The sequence below is a fragment of the Capsicum annuum genome, chromosome 11 (genome assembly GCF_002878395.1).
Source record: "Capsicum annuum cultivar UCD-10X-F1 chromosome 11, UCD10Xv1.1, whole genome shotgun sequence".
Classification (NCBI taxonomy): Eukaryota; Viridiplantae; Streptophyta; class Magnoliopsida; order Solanales; family Solanaceae; genus Capsicum; species Capsicum annuum.
The window spans coordinates 34,827,300-34,844,042 of NC_061121.1; the positions used below are offsets into that span (position 1 = coordinate 34,827,300).

The 16,743-nt window shown below is 34.1% G+C and overlaps 1 protein-coding gene across 1 annotated transcript; it reads left to right on the forward strand.

Annotated features, from left to right (window-relative positions):
* The first annotated feature begins 6,513 nt into the window (after positions 1–6,513).
* On the forward strand, positions 6,514–8,149 carry LOC124888821. The gene is made up of 2 exons (XM_047400109.1): positions 6,514–6,678; positions 7,529–8,149. The coding sequence occupies exons 1-2, from the start codon at positions 6,514–6,516 to the stop codon at positions 8,147–8,149; spliced, it is 786 nt and encodes a 261-aa protein (XP_047256065.1).
* Positions 8,150–16,743: the final 8,594 nt, after the last annotated feature.

Here is a 16,743-nt window from a genome sequence, read left to right on the forward strand (position 1 = left end):
ATAAGTGCACCCAGATTACCGTGAGTGGTTTGAAGAAGAGTCGAGTCCGCTAGTCAGACCAGAAAGATCGGTTAAGGGACCTATAAATCAGGAAGCTGCAATCAGGATAGGAATTAAAAGAGCCATGTGAGAACATCATGAAGCAAACCAAGTTTTGAGAGCAAAATTAGAGCATGCCAGGGCAAAAATAGACGAACAACAAAGGGAATTTGCTGAAGAGAAAGCTAAGTTAGTAGATATTGAGGTTGCACTTCGGGGATAAATCAAACTTGCTACCACTAGGGGGTCACATATTGCAGAACTTGCCACATCTTGCTGAAAACAGTTGCAAAAAGTTGAGCTGAACATGCAAGAAGAATTTGATCGAGAGAGATCTCAATGGATCCATGAAAGAGAAATATTGCGCGAACAGTTAGAGGTTGCTTCTGCTCGTGAACAATGTGAAAGAAAGATGGTTGATTTTTGAGATTGACAGGCCCAGGAATGGGATCAGGCCTTCAGTTCCCTTCAAGGAAAGGTCCACCGTGTAGCACAGGATACTGCCAGAATGGGTTCGGATTATCAGCAGTTGGATTGCGAGGACTTTTTGGCACAAGTACCAGCTTTCGCACAGCGACTCACTACTTTATTGGAGGACATATATTTGAGTTTTGGAGGACATATTAAACCAAAGTCTCCTTGAATGGATCATTGTTTTCTTTTTCATAGTTTTTCATTTTCAGTTTTAAAACTTCTTGTTTAGATATTATGTCTTTTAGTTTTTAGATGTCAGTTAGTAGGTTTTATTTTAGGATTTGGGTCAGTTATTTTGTCGTATTTATATTATAGAATGTAATAAAGTTGATTGTTTATTTCTATATATATATTACATATGTTTTACTTCACTTACTTCATTTATTTTATTCAACAATAATAAAAAAAAAGACAAAACAATTTTGTTAAATTCCTCCTGAACTATGTAAGATCTGATTCATGTCCTGGCATGATACGTAGGAAACCCTCCAAAGGGTTCGATCATAATTTTTGAAAAAAATACGCCTAAAAAGCCGGGATGAAACACAAAGCCTTCTATGATAGGTTGGAAAATGCATATAGAAGCATGACATATAACGTGGCATTATAATGTGTTAAATATATAACACTTACCCGTTTTCTACTTGGTCACAGAAAGATAAAGTTATTGGTGGTTGGTTTGTGGTTTAAACTGGCATCACATCCGTATACCACCAGATACAAGGGTAAAAGAAAAATGACCCACAGAGAAGGTATAGGGTCTGATAGTAAAGAAGAGCAGAATCAGTTGATTTCACAGGAAGTAGCATCAATGGAAGAAATAAAGTCATTAAAACAACAGATGGTGGAGATGTACCAAGCTTGGTTGAATGGACAAGCCTCGCATTCTTCAATCCCTGGACTTTCAACTTCAAATGACCCAAATTCTGACCCATCTCAAACTAGTGATCCATTTTACCCACCAGGATTTGGCCTATTTGCTAATATTTCTGGAGTTGCTGGTACTTCTACCATGCGCCCACCAAATCCATCTGTCGCAAATAACCCACTTTTTACTTCTGTAGCACCAGTTATTGCGGGTACTCAAACGACACTACTGAAAAATATGGGAAAACCAAATCATGATATGTTATATCCTCCTAAAATGACTTTCAAATCCCAAAATCCACCTTATCATGTTTATCAACATGATACACCTATCGTGATTGAGAAGATTGCCAAGAATGAGGAACAGGAGGAGATGGCTAGAAAAGATAGAAGTCTAGAGCAGAGTATGAGAAATATGCAAGGATTAGGTGGACCAAAAAGTTTTCATACAAGGACTTATGTATGTTTCCTGATGTCTATTTGCCGATAGGGTTCAAAATGCCAAAATTTGACAAATATGAAGGACACGGCGATCCTGTAGCTTTTTTGAAAAAGTTTTGCAATCAATTAAGGGGAGCAGGAGGAAAAGAAGAATTATTGATGGATTACTTTGGAGAAAGCCTTACAGGGATAGCTTCTGAATAGTTCATCGATCAAGACATTTCTCGTTGGAATGTATGGGATGACATGGCTCGAGATTTTATTCAACAATTTCAATATAACATTGAGATAGTGTCAGATCGCACTATGCTTGCCAACATGAAAAAAAAATGACCAAAAGTTTTCGAGAATATGCCGCCAGATGGAGAGAGCAGGCTTCAAAAGTCAGACCATCAATAAAAGAATTTGAAATGATTGATATTTTTATGCAAGCACAAGAACCTAATTATTTCCATCATTTGGAAGTACATTTGCCAAAGTTATCAAAGTTGGAGAGATGGTAGCAAACAGAATCAAATCAGGAAAGATCATCAGCCAGGCCGCTTTGAAAGCAACAACACAGGCAATTCAAAGTGGTGCAGGAAGTTTCGAAGAAAAAAAAAAGAAAAAAGGATGTAGCAACTGTCGTGGCAGGTCCACGACAAAATTGGAGAGGTGCGTGTCAACCATATGTACAGAATCCATTATATTTCTTTCCATCCCCCCAATATCCTATTTACAATACACAACTATATGCTCGGGCTCCTTCTTATCCGCAGTGGCGTGCACCAGCAATCCAAAATCATCCAATGGCCCCGCAAGTTCAAAGAGACCCTCCGAGGTCTAATTTTTGGCCTAGAGCATAATTCAAAAGGGATAATATAGTAAAAGATAATTTCACTCCTATTGGAATATCTTACACCAGTTTATTTCATAGGCTGACAAAAATAAATGTTCTAAACCCAATTGAGAGAAGGATCTCGAATCCTCCTCCAAAAATTTGGACTATTCTAGAAGATATGAATACTGTTCTGATACCCTAGGGCACGACACAGAGAAATAGTGGTATCTAAAAAGAGCTATTCAAGAGGTGATTAATGCCCAACAAATTATGGTAGAAAGTTCAGGCACTCCAAATGTCAATCAAAATCCGTTGCCAGATCATAATGAAACAAACATGCTCAAAGTGATACTCAGTGGGGAAGATGCTATGATTTCCTTTAAGACGATCATTAAAATTAAAACTGATTCAGAAAAATTAGCAAATGCTGTAGATTTGACAAAAGAAAAATCTGTAGAAGCGGAGGTAGTGATAGCAAAACCCAAATCATCGAATGCTCCCTTGATTATGGGGAAAGAGATTTCAAAAAATATTAGGTCAAGTCAAATAAAGCCGAAACTCATTATTCTCGGAAGATCCAATAAGCCTCTCTTAATCATAAAAGAAGCTCCTGTAGCTCCTATTGTTATTAAACCAGTGTCACAGCTGCCTATGGTTGATACCAAGGCAGTCCCTTAGAATTATGATCGCGTTGTGGTGATGCACAAGGGGAAAAAGTGACTGACAATGTAGATGAAGTGGGGGGGATTAACTCGATCTGGAAGATGTTATGCTCCAGTAGAGATAAGAAAGAATAAACAAGGCGGTGAAGAACGAATGACATTCAAAAAACCTATTACTAATGAGGAAGCTGAAGAATTTTTAAGGAAAATGAAATTGTCAGAATATTCTGTTATAGAATAGTTGAAGAAGACACCAGCACAGATTTCTTTCTTGTCTTTATTGATACATTCAGAAGAACACCGCAAGGCTATAATGAAGATTATTAACGAAGCATGTGTTCCTAGTGAGATTAAAGTGAATCAACTGGAAAAAGTTGTTGAAAGGATCCTTGAAGCAAATAAGATTACTTTCTCAGACGATGAATTGCCTGTGAAAGGTACTGGACATAATAAGGGTCTCTATATTACTGTAAAATATGACACTCCATCGTCACTCGAGTGTTAATTGATGGAGGATCAGGTGCTAACATTTTTTCTATATCAACTTTCCAAAAGTTAAATGTTAATGTGGAGAGAATTTTACCTAACAATGTATACTTCAAGGGTTTTGACGGATCAAAAATTTATGCCCTTGGTAAAATAGAACTCATATTGACAATTGGGCCTATAGATTTTGCTATGGATTTTCAAGTGTTGAACATTGATGCTTCATATAATATGTTATTGGGAAGGCCATGGATTCATAGGGCTAAAGTTGTCGTATCAACGTTGTATCAAATGGTCAAATTCAAATGTGACAGGCAAGAGATAGTTGTTCATGGTGAAGGAGACTTATCCATGTATAAAGACTAATCTATTTCCTACATCAAAGCAGATACTGCCAATGTGCTAATTCATCAAGCTTCTGAGGTAGTGGCTGTTGAGCATATCCTCGAGGGAAATCTCATCACAAGACCACAATTGTCCTCTGTATTTGTTATGGTAGTGAATGAAATGTTGAAGTATGGTTTGAAACCAAGAAAAGGTATAGGGATGTTTTTTCAAGGCATTGTTTATCTGGTAAACCTCTATGAGAACTTTGGTACTTTTGGTCTGGGATACGAGCCTACTGCTGAAGGTATAAAGAAGGCTAAAAAGTGTAAGAAGAAGTTGTGGTCACTTACCAAGCCGATACCGCCATTTCACTAGTCTTTCATCAAATTCAGTGTTGTTGGATCCTCCAAGTTACCTACTACAAAATCAATGAATGATGATGATGCAGAGTTGATTGACCTTTTTTAGAATATGTTCATTGAAACTGATATGGTTGAAATTGGGAAAGGTACTGGCAATGCAGATGTGCAGTTTGTCAGCCCTGATGTCCAGCTTAACAATTGGGAGGCCACTCCTCTCTCTATTATAAAGAAGTCTTGGTAGTTTGTTTATTTTTCTTACAATCTTAGTAGTTTGTTTGTTTTTACCCCTGTAATTTAAATCATTCTAGGATTGTAATTCAGAACTTTAAATCTGGTATTTTAGGTTAAAACTCTTTCTATCTATGTTTCTAATAAAGCATAGTTTCCCTTCGTTTTATTTTTAGTCTAATTTTTATTTATTTATTTTCTATCATACAGTTCTTTCTATGCTGATTCTAATGATATGACATGCATGAAGAATTATCAACCAGATTTAAAAATCCAATCTAATTTTGAAATAATGAATAAGGAGGTTGAATACGATTAAGAGAAAACATTTGAGGATATAAGCAAAGATTTCAAACAGTTTGAGAATAAGACAAATCCTAATTTGGAAGAAACTGAGGCAATCAATTTAGGAGATCATGAAAATATTAGCGAGACTAAGATAAGTGTACATGTTCAACCATAACAAAAGAAAGATATAATTGAAGCTTTGCATGAGTATAAAGACATCTTTGCGTGGTCTTATGATGATATGTCCTGTTTGAGCACTGATTTGGTAGTTCACAAGTTTCCAATTCATCCTATTTTTCCTCCTATCAAGCAGAAGCTAAGAAAGATTAAAACTGACATGAGTGTAAAAATTAAAGAGGAAATCATGAAGAAACTTAAGGCTAAAGTCATTCGAGTGGCCCAGTATCCTACTTGGTTGGCGAATATTGTCCCTGTTCCAAAGAAGGACGACAAATTTTGGATGTGTGTTGATTATCGTGATCTAAATAAGGCGAGTCCGAAAGATAATATCCACTTCCCAATATCCATATTTTGTTGAACAATTGTACCAAACATGATCTTAAGTCTTTTGTGGATTGTTATGCGGGGTATCACCATATCATTATGGATCCAGAAGATGTAGAAAAGACATCATTTATTACCCCATGGGGGATATATTGTTATAGAGTCATGCCTTTTGGACTAAAGAATGCTGGGGAAACTTACAAGAAGGGCAATGACCACAATGTTTCATGACATGATGCACAAAGAAATTGAAGTTTATGTGGACGACGTGATCATTAAGTCGAGAGAGCAATCTGATCATGTCAAAGATTTGAGAAAATTCTTTGGAAGGCTTCGGAGGTATGATCTCAAACTTAACCCAGCAAAATATGTATTTGGAGTTCCATTAGGAAAACTCTTGGGTTTTAAAGTCAGTCGACGTGGCATTAAGTTAGATCCTTCAAAAATAAAAGCTATTCAAGATCTGCCTCCACCAAAAAATAAAACAGAGGTGATAAGCTTACTTGGAAGGTTGAATTATATCAGTAGATTCATTGTTTAGCTTATAACAACCTATGAGCCAATATTCAAGTTATTGAAGAAGAATGCTAAAGTTGAATGGACTGAAGAATCTCAAGAGGCATTTGACAGAATTAAGAGATACTTGTCGAATCCGCCTATTTTGGTTCCTCCAGAGCCAGGCATGCCCTTGATATTGTACATGTCTATGTTAGACAATTATTTTGGCTGTGTATTGGGCCATGATGTCATGGACAGAAAAGAACAAGCCATCTACTACCTCAGCAAAAACTTTACCACTTATGAGGCTAAGTACACTCTTCTTGAGAAGACGTGCTGCGCCTTAACTTGGGTAGCCCAAAAGCTGAAACATTACTTGTCATCTTATACTACTTACCTTATCTCTCATATGGATCCTTTAAAGTATATTTTTTAGAAGCCTATGCCCACAGGCAGACTAGCGAAATGGCAGATATTGCTCACAGAGTTTGATATTGTTTATGTGACATGAACTACAATGAAAGCTCAAGCCTTGGCAGATCATTTGGCTGAAAATCCTATTGATAAGGAGTATGAGCCATTGAAGACTTATTTTTCAAATAAAGAGGTATTGTATGTTGATGAGTTTGTTTTTGAAGATTGCCATTCAGGCTGGAAGTTGTTCTTTGATGGAGTTATTAATGTAAAAAGAGTGGGGATAGGAGCAGTTCTTATTTCTGAATTAGGACAATATTATCCTATAACAGCGCAACTTTGATTCTACTGTACCAATAATATGGCAGAATACAAAGCTTGCATTTTGGGATTGAGAATAGCTATTGACATAGGGATTCAAGAACTGTTGGTATTGGGAGATTCATATTTATTAGTCCACCAGATCCAAGGAGATTGGGAGACTCGTGATTCGAAACTCTTACCATATAGAGGTTGTTTTCAAGATCTTTTTCAACAATTTGTATCAATAAAGTTCAAACACATTCCCAGATTTCACAATGAGATTGTTGATGCTTTGGCAACCTTATCTTTGATGCTTCAATATCTCGATAAAACTTATATTGACCCTTTGCATATACAGATTCATGATCAACATGCATATTGCAATGTGGTTGAGGAAGAACTTGATGGGGAGCTGTGGTTCCATGATATCAAAGAATATATTCAGATTGGAAAATATCATATACATGCCGATGGTAATCAAAAGAGAACCATTCGACGTTTGTCTAGTAGATTTTTCCTAAGTTGAGGAATTTTGTATAAGAGGACTCTTGATTTGGGACTTCTAAGGTGTGTAGATGCTAAAAAAAGCTTCAAAAATCATGACTGAAGTACAATCTGGGATTTGTGGACCACACATGAGTGGGTATGTTTTGGCAAAGAAAATACTCCGAGCAGGTTATTATTGGCTCACCATGAAGCGAGATTCTATCAATTTCATTCGTAAATGTCATGAATGCCAGGTACATAGAGACTTGATACATTCCCCTCCATCTGAGTTGCATCCAATGACTGCTCCATAGCCTTTTATGGCTTAGGGACTGGACGTAATTGGACCAATTGAACCAAAAGCTTCGAATAGACATAGGTTCACCTTGGTATCTATTGATTATTTCACGAAGTGGGTGGAAGCAGCGACTTTCAAGTCAGTGACCAAGAAAGTGGTGGTTGATTTTATTCACTCCAATATCATTTGTCGGTTAGGCATTCCAAAGATAATTGTCACGGATAATGCTACGAATCTCAATAGTCATATGATGCAAGAAGTGTGCCAGCAATTTAAGATTATGCATCAAAATTCAACTCCTTATCGTCTAAAAGAGAATGGAGCTGTAGAAGCTGCCAACAAGAACTTAAAGAAAATACTCTGTAAGATGGTGCAGGGTTCCCGACAATGGTATGAAAAGTTACCTTTTGTTTTGTTAGGTTATAGTACTACAGTTCGGACTTCAATTGGTGCAACTCCTTACTTGTTAGTGTATGGAACTAAAGCAGTTATACCTGCAGAGATTGAAATTCCATCTCTTCGAGTAGTTATAGAAGTTAAAATTGATAAGGACCAATGGGTCAAGACTCGTTTGGAACAATTAAGCTTGATAGATGAAAAAATATTGACATCAGTATGTCATGGACAACTGTACCAGAAGAGAATGACATGAGCATATAACAAAAAGGTGTGTCACTGACATTTTGAAGTTGGTCAGTTGGTACTATGACACATCCTACCTTATCAGATTGAAGCCAGAGGCAAATTTTCTCCTAATTGGCATGGACCATTCATGGTGAAGAAAGTGTTACCTAATGGCGCGTTATATTTGACTAATATAGAAGGTAAAATGGAAGGAATGCTGGTCAATGCTGATGCAGTTAAAAGATATTATGTATGATATTCATGTACAATTATGTTATGTATGTTTTGTACTTACATTTTTAAAGATTTGAAATGATGAAGGCATTTTGTTCTACTATCCGAATAATATATCAACCTTTGCTTACCCCTTTGAGCTTTTATTTTTTTGTAGCCCTCTTTTGGAATCAAATTAAAGTTAGAAAATTAAAAAAAAAAATTGAAAAAAAAAGTTGAAAAAAAAAAGAAAAAGAAATCAATCAAAAATTAAAATCAAACAAGAGAATGATGTTTCCTGAACTATGTTTGACCTGATTCTTGTTATGACAAGATACGTAGGTAGCCCTACTCTGGGGTTCGGTCTAACTAAAAGAAAATACAAATTATCCAGAATGAGATAAAACTGGGGCAAAAAGTTTATTTCATTAATAAGAGTCGATTCCAAAAGTTGTATGTTTCACCCAATGTTATATAAATTTTTTAGCCTCATACCGACCTTTCTTTCTAACCCCTATCCAAAAGCTAAGTTACAATCAAAGAAAGAACTTCAGATCAATCATTGAGAATGTCAAGGCTAAATATGTTATGAGTGCATGATATTTTATATTTTGGGTGTTTATTTAAAAAAAATGAAAATAAGAGAGTCTTATTGGTGAAAACCCTTTTGGGCACCAAAAGATGACTGTGAGCTGAGACAGAAATGAAAAGGATATAGGCTCGTTGGCAAAAACCCATTGAGGTGCCACTAGCCTAAGAAAGGTTGTTATCAAGAAGGAACAAGTTCAAGATTGACATAATTTCAAGCTCAATAAGTGGACAAAAGTTGTTATGATTGGTGTGGGTAGATCTGGTTGTTTGATTCAAAATGCATATCATAATCGCCAGAATCGGTTTCCACATTCAGATAAGTTTTCTCTTTATTTTGAAGAAGAGATGCCCATTGTCTTTTTCTTTTTTTTTGTTTTAATTTTTTATTTTTTGTGTCCTTGTCATTAAACAAAAAATTTTCGTTGTGTTTTGAGTCAAATTCACGTCAAGTTGAGTGAGAAAGGACTCCAAACTCGCTACCAGCTCCTTTAAGGGTACAAAGCAAGACAAAGGGTCGATGCATAGAGATAACGTTTCAAAGTAAAAGTAAGGTATTCAAGATGATTATGATTTAACTATTTTAAACTCATGAAAATCTAAGGGATGTATTGGAAGCTAAACTCAGAAGCATCATACAACAGAAATATAATTTGAGTTGAGGATCTTAGTAGTCAGAATTCTGAGTTAGAGGCATAACAATTCAATGACTATTATCATGGATAGGAAAAGAGTTGAGCATGACAAGTGCGAGAGCGGCCACTTCAAAAGCCAAATGCCACAAACCAACCACCACATTTTTTTAAAAGTCACAATTTTTCTTTGTTTGGAATAGATATGAAATAATTGTTTTCAGATAAAAGATGCAATTTCACATTTCTCTCAATGCAAGAAGCATGGTTACAACATCCGAAACTGGATCTCGGTCATGATAAACTTTATTCTTTGTGAGGTATATTAAGATCCAGTGACACATAAATTTTTCCAGTACAAACTGGGGCAAAAATTTTATTTGTGTTGTATGGAATTTATATTTATGCTTAGCACCCTTCTGAAAAATGGAAATTTATTTTATCTTCAGGACCCTCCTGAAGAATGGAAATTTATTTTTATGCTCAGGACCCTCCTGAAGAATGAAAATTTATTTTATGTTCAGGACCCTCCTGAGAATGGGACAAGACCCTCCTGAAGAATGGGAATTTATTTTTATGCTCAAGACCCTCCTGAAGAATGGGAATTTATTTTATGTTCAGGACCCTCCTGAAGAATGGGACAGGATTCTCCTAAAGAATGAGAATTTATTTTTATGCTTAGGACCCTCCTGAAGAATGAAAATTTATTTTATGTTCAGGACCCTCCTGAAGAATGGGACAGGACCCTCCTAAAGAATGGGACAGGATCCTCCTGAAGAATGGAAATTTATTTTTATGCTCAGGACCCTCTCGAAGAATGGGAATTTATTTTATTTCCAAGACTCTCCTGAAAAATAGGATGTTATTTTTCTATTTCACTATTTACTTTGAGTCCAGGAGCCCGCCTGAAGAACAGGGTGAAGAAATTGCAAGTCCAGAAGCCTGCTTGAAGAACATGGTGAAGAAGCTGTAAGTCCAGCAGACCACCTGAAGAATAGGGTGAAGTTTTAAATTCAAGTTGCAAAGGCTTGAATCAAGATTCTAGAGATTGCAATTTTTTGTATTTTTTCATTTTTGATCTTTATTAGCCAATTGAATGTAAAAGCAGAAGTTGTTAACTGGAAATTCGACGGAATCTCACTCGACTTTAACTCTTTCTCTCTCTATACTACCTTTGAACTACTCGTGACCTGATTCCATTATAACCCGGGATAATAAGATGTCCAAAAACAGGACTCGGTCATATTTTTCTTTTTTTTTTTATTTTTATTTTTACCTTTTAAATAATTAGAGGGTCAAAAACATATCTAGTCTACTTCTTAGTATGAAAACTCTTCAAGATTTCACACAAAGAGGGACAAAAATGTAGACACGTGATTTTGGATCCTCCCTAAATTTTAACTTGTCTATCAAAATTAAATATTTATATTTATATTTATATTTATATTTAATCATATATTATTTTGATTTTTATTTTTATTTTTTTAATTTTAAATAAAATAAAATTAAAATATATATTTTTTATTTTATAAGTTTTAATAAACAAATTAATAATTTGAATATTATTATATTATATTTGTTTTTGTCTATGTTGTTATTATGTTTTGTTAAATATAAAATTAATTAATTATTATATTATTTTTTATTTTTTATTGTTTTTATTAAATATAAAATTAATTAATTATTATTTTTATATTTATTATATTATTTATCTATTGATTTATTATTAGTATTATCTTTTATAAATTAATTTTAATTTTAAAATCCCCCCCCCCTTATCTAATAAATACCCCCCCCCCCCCCTTAAAGTAATTGTTTCCCCCAAAAGTCCCCATATATAAGGAATTCTCAACCAATAAAAACATTGTACTTTTCTGCATAAAAAACCAGACCAAAAAAAAAGCAGAGAAAAACACAGAGTAAGAAAAAACATCAATAAAAAGAGAGAAAGAAAACTTGAAGTGGGATCAAGATTTCCAGTGACAATGTTTGAATTTCGCTTAATACATTAACAGGTTCTATTTCAAATTTTGTACCATTTATAATGTAAATTTTTTGTGAAAAGTATGAAGTTGAATGTTAAAGTGATTTTGAATATTGTTTAGCATTCAAGTTAAAAGAATATATATATATATATATATATATATATATATTTATATGCAAATGATCGAATGTCAAAATATTATGTACTAAACTGTTAATAATAAGTTAAAAAAAGGAATTTATTGCACCGACAATAACACATCATGCATGTATCATATTTACATGTATACATATTCTATAAAAGATAGCATCTTCATGCATTAAAAATAATTAGCCACTATCAGTGAATACATCACATATACACTCTATTTTATTCTTTCTATTATTATAGAGAATAATGCACACACTTCACATGCAATAACACCATATATTGAAAATTACATTATACACAGAATGAGAGAGGATAAGGAGAGGGAGAGAGGAAAAATTGAAAATTGAACGGAGAAGAGAGAAATTCATATTTTTGAATTTTTCTGCGAGTTTTTTGTCGAAAACTGACAGAAAAACGACCCAACTGCCACCCACCAACCGAAAACATCCGCACCTGCGTCGTCTTTCTCTTCCCTAACTCTGCTACTTTCGACTAAACCAATGTCGCCAGAAACCTCTCTAAAACCATTGCCGACGCCACCTAACTTCACCACCGACCGGCGAAGCCTAGTTGCGCCGCCGTCGTCCCCTTCTTCTTCTCTCTTTCTCACCGGCAAAGACATTTCTTCGGTAATCCATCCAAATTCTCCAAATAAAAGCCAATAAAAATTAGATCCGGCCAACGACGACCATTATTTAGTCATTGTTATGGTAAAATTTACTGGAAAATAGCATCGCTGGCTTTATTCTGGTCAAATTTATGTTGGATAGCTATTCTTCTTCTCATCTCTGTCATAGCGTCACTGGCATCCCTACGACGGCAAACAGACGAGAGTTAAAGCGGAAGAGTAAATACTATTTATTTCTATTTTATTTTCTTATAGAATTAGGTTGATTAGTTGAGCAGTTGTTTGTTTTAGGGAATATTATTTAGCATTTTATATTGAAAACTGGTACTGTTGTATGATTATGTCCAAAATAGTAAGAATAGATTGTTTATTTTATTATTTTATTTATTTTTTATTTCATTGTTATAAATAGAATTTATTTATTAAATAAATTAATTATTTTAATTGAATCTTGCTTTAATATATTGATAAGATAAAGTAGCATTTCGAATAAAAAATTGTTGTGAGTTATAAAAATTTTACATCAATGTTTTTAATATTAAAACAAATTTTAAGCATATATATTTAATTTGTTCATCTCAATTAAGAATGTGGCATACACATCTTTTGAGATATTTTAAATTCAAAGATATAAAAATACACTTTGATAAATATTTTTATAAAAAATAATCTTTCATCGATTAAAAATAAGAGTTTTAAAAATAATTTTAAACATTAAAAATGAGTGATTTTAGGCATTAACATAATTTATTAAAATAATTTAAGATAAGTCAATAAACTGACCGTGCTAGAACCATGGGACTCGAGGGGTGCCTTACACCTTCCCCTCGATTAACAAAATTTCTTACCCGGTCTTCTATTTTTGCAGACCATAATAAGAGTCATTTCCTTTTGATTAGGGATTTAATAAGGTGACTTGGAACACCATAACTCAATTTCAAGTGGAGACTCTGCAAATAAAATAATCCCTATTCAATACTATCACTTTAATTGGAAAAACCCTTCGACTCGGCTCCCTCGAGCGAGAAAAAGGGGTGTGACAAAGCTCTATATTAAAGATTTGGTTAGATTGCATGGAGTCCTATTACTTATAATTTTAGATAGAGGTACTTAGTTTACCTCTTACTTTTGGAAAGCTTTTTAGAAGGGTCTAGATACCTAAGTTCATCTCAATATAGCCTTTCACCCTCAGAGAGATGGTCAGGAAGAGAGGACCATTTATACCTTAGAGGATATCTTGAGAGCATGTGTTATGGAATTTAAGGGTAGTTGGGATGATCAGTTGCCTTTGATTGAGTTTGCATACATAACAGTTATTATTCCAGTATTCAGATGGCTCTATTTGATGGAAGGAGATGAAGATTTGCTATTGGTTCGTTTGAGGTAGGTGAAACTATGTTGATAGGGCCAGATTTAGTATTTGATGCGATGGAGAAAGTTCAGTTAATCAAAGAGAGGCTTAATACAACCCAAAGTCATTAGCAATCCTATGCAGATGTGAGAAGGAGAGATCTTGAGTTTGAGGTCGGTGACTTAGTCTATTTGAAAATCTATCCCATGAAGGAAGTGAAGAGATTTGGAAAGAAAGGGAAACTCAGTCCCCAATATGTTGGCCCTTACAGGATCTTGAGCCACTTTGGAAAAGTAGCTTATGAGCTTGAGTTGCTTGTAGATTTGGCATCAGTGCATCCAGTGTCCATATCTCTTTGTTAGAGAAGTGTATTGGTGACATATCTGTAGTAGACTGATCATCAGATTCATAGATTGAGAAACAAAGAAGTTCCCTTGGTCAAAGTTCTTTGGCGGAATCAGTCCGTTGAGGGAGCCACTTGGGAAATAGAAGAAGACATGCGTACCAAGTACCCTCATCTTTTCTTCAAAAATTCAGACTCAGTTTAAAGTAACAGTTTTCTTTCGATTATCTATTTTCCATTCTCAATTTCAGCTATATAATTATCTTCCTGTCATTACATGATTTCACGAATCAGTTCAGTCATGTATCATGTTTCAGACTTAGTCATGTAACCATACTTTTAGCTATGTATGTTTAGTATATGATTTTAGTTTCCTCAGTATTCTCAGCTTAATTAATCTTATTCGAGGATGAATATTTCTAAGGGGGAGATACTGTAATACCCAGCATTAGTCTTAGCTCATTTTAGATCATAATGCTTCCATAAGAGGCTTAGAACCTAAAAATTTAGCTAAGTATTGGGGACTTAGTTTTATTTTTGACCGTTTAACTTTGATGATTTTTAAAGTTACCTTTCCGACCCCGATATGTAATTTTTTGAGTTAATTCATGTTCAGAGGTATAAGGAGCATGTCTTGGAGAATTTTTGGATTTTTCGAACGAGGATTGAGGCACGTTTGGATTTTATTTCCAGAACCTCACTATGATTGCATCGCATTGCGGTGGGTATAGTGATAAGGGGTTCATCACATTGCGGTGATTCCCAATTTGGCATTCTAGTTACCAATTTAAATCCCAGAGGGTCAGTCTTGTCTTTTTCCATCGCCCCAATCTGTCAAAACACAGGATTTACCTTCAATTAAGGCACTATATAAAAAAAATCCTCAATTTCTCTCTAAATTAAACCCTAACCACTTTCCAAGTTCATCAAGTTCAAGCATCTTCCCTTCAAGAAAACCAAGAAATTGTTCTTCCCAATCCAAGAATGTTCAAGAAAAGTTAATTCTCTTTCAAGATTAATGATTTAAGGTATGTTTGATGTTCATCCATTGTCCCTTTTCACCCATGGAGTTTAAGAATCCATTTTTAAGTTTTAAATACATATTATTATGAATTATATCCATGAAGCTCATATGAACTTTGCTTTCGAATCATGTTTACCATGTGTTTTCATTGCAATTCACCCTTGACACATTTGGATGATGATTATTTGCATGTTAACTCCTTAATCCATGGTTTTAATATTGCAATTATGCTATTATCACATGTTTAACTATTCACATACTTTAACTCATAACCCTTGTGTGTTTGATGAAATGCCTAAGAGATGAATTTTGAATAATGATCCCTATTATGATTTGTAAAGCTATATATGTCCTTATTGATACTTCTATTCAGTGTTGGGGTTACCCAAAACTTAGCTGTTTAGTTGCACTAATTTGATACCTAAATTATGTTTTGATGCCTGAATTAGATGTCGTGACTTTTGAGTTTAGTTTAGTAATCTCTATCCATTTTTGAGTTATATATATTTGAGATTGTAATCTATAGTAAACACTACTTCAAACTAGAGTTTAGTTTAAAGGGTTATTTTTCCATGTATAAGTTTACACCACCTTTACTTCATTCAACATTATTTGTTCTCACACTGGTATAAATGTAGTAAAAAAATTTGTAGGTTTAGCAAAACACTGAAAAATAAATAGAATTTAAAAAAGTAACAAAGTGTTGAGTTTTGTAGGTTTAGCACACCATTCAAAAAAATAGAAGTTAAAGAAGTAACAAAGTAATGTTGTTAAAAGTTATAGCCATTGACAATCAAAAACAGCCATGGGTATGTTGTTGTTGAAAAGGAATTGTAGTAGTATTTTTTATTTGTTATTCTATTTGTATTTAGTAGAGCCCAGACCCTGCTTTTGGGATTATACTGAGTATGGTATTGTTGTTGTTGTATGTAGTAGAATAATATGCATTTGAGTGTAATTGCTACTGTAAGATGATTCTTTTTTCATGAACATTTAGGATTTTGGAATTTTAGTTTTTGAGGGTCTTTCTGTCGTATTCTCTTTTTCACGATTTCTTTGAAATGTTGCATTTGAGTTGAGACTTCTATCCAAAAGTTTTTCTAGTATGAAGATTTACATTACCTTTCTGCTCAAATGAATCTTTTGAATGGGTACTTAAAGCAAAACCATTGTCCAAGTTAAATGAAACTGTGCTACTGGTTGAGGAACCCCAATTCTGTCCAGAAGACTGCCCAGTATGACTCTGGTTATTAGATTGGGTATTACGACTGTAACTATCAGTTTTATAAGCTATAATTAACAAAACTAATTTGGTCATATTGCATTGGGTATATTGTTATTGATTATGCTTTTATGGGTATATCCTAAAAGATGAACCTATTTTACATTTTATATTTTGAACTTACATATCAGAATTGAACAATCATGAATCAAGAAGAGTGTTCATGAAATCACTAGAAAGTTAAGAGCTTTGTTTGATGGATCACTAGCAGTTTTACAAAACAAACAGATACTAGAACAAAGGAAGAAGACAGGCTATGTAAATGACAGATATTGTTTTGTGATATGTGTATATATTTATAATTGTATATTATAATTTATTATATATGTAAATACTAATTTACAATAGGGGTAACTATTTCATCTAAATTGCCAATTGGTATTTGAAGTATTTACAATAATAGGTGAAAAAATCATTGCAATAGCAA

Bases quoted from the DNA above. Each gene is read 5' to 3' on its own strand.
- LOC124888821 (XM_047400109.1), top strand. From the start codon at position 6,514: ATGAAAGCTCAAGCCTTGGCAGATCATTTGGCTGAAAATCCTATTGAT. The intron at 6,679-7,528 runs GTAAAAAGAGTG...TTTATGGCTTAG, and splicing joins TCTTTGATGGAGTTATTAAT to GGACTGGACGTAATTGGACC.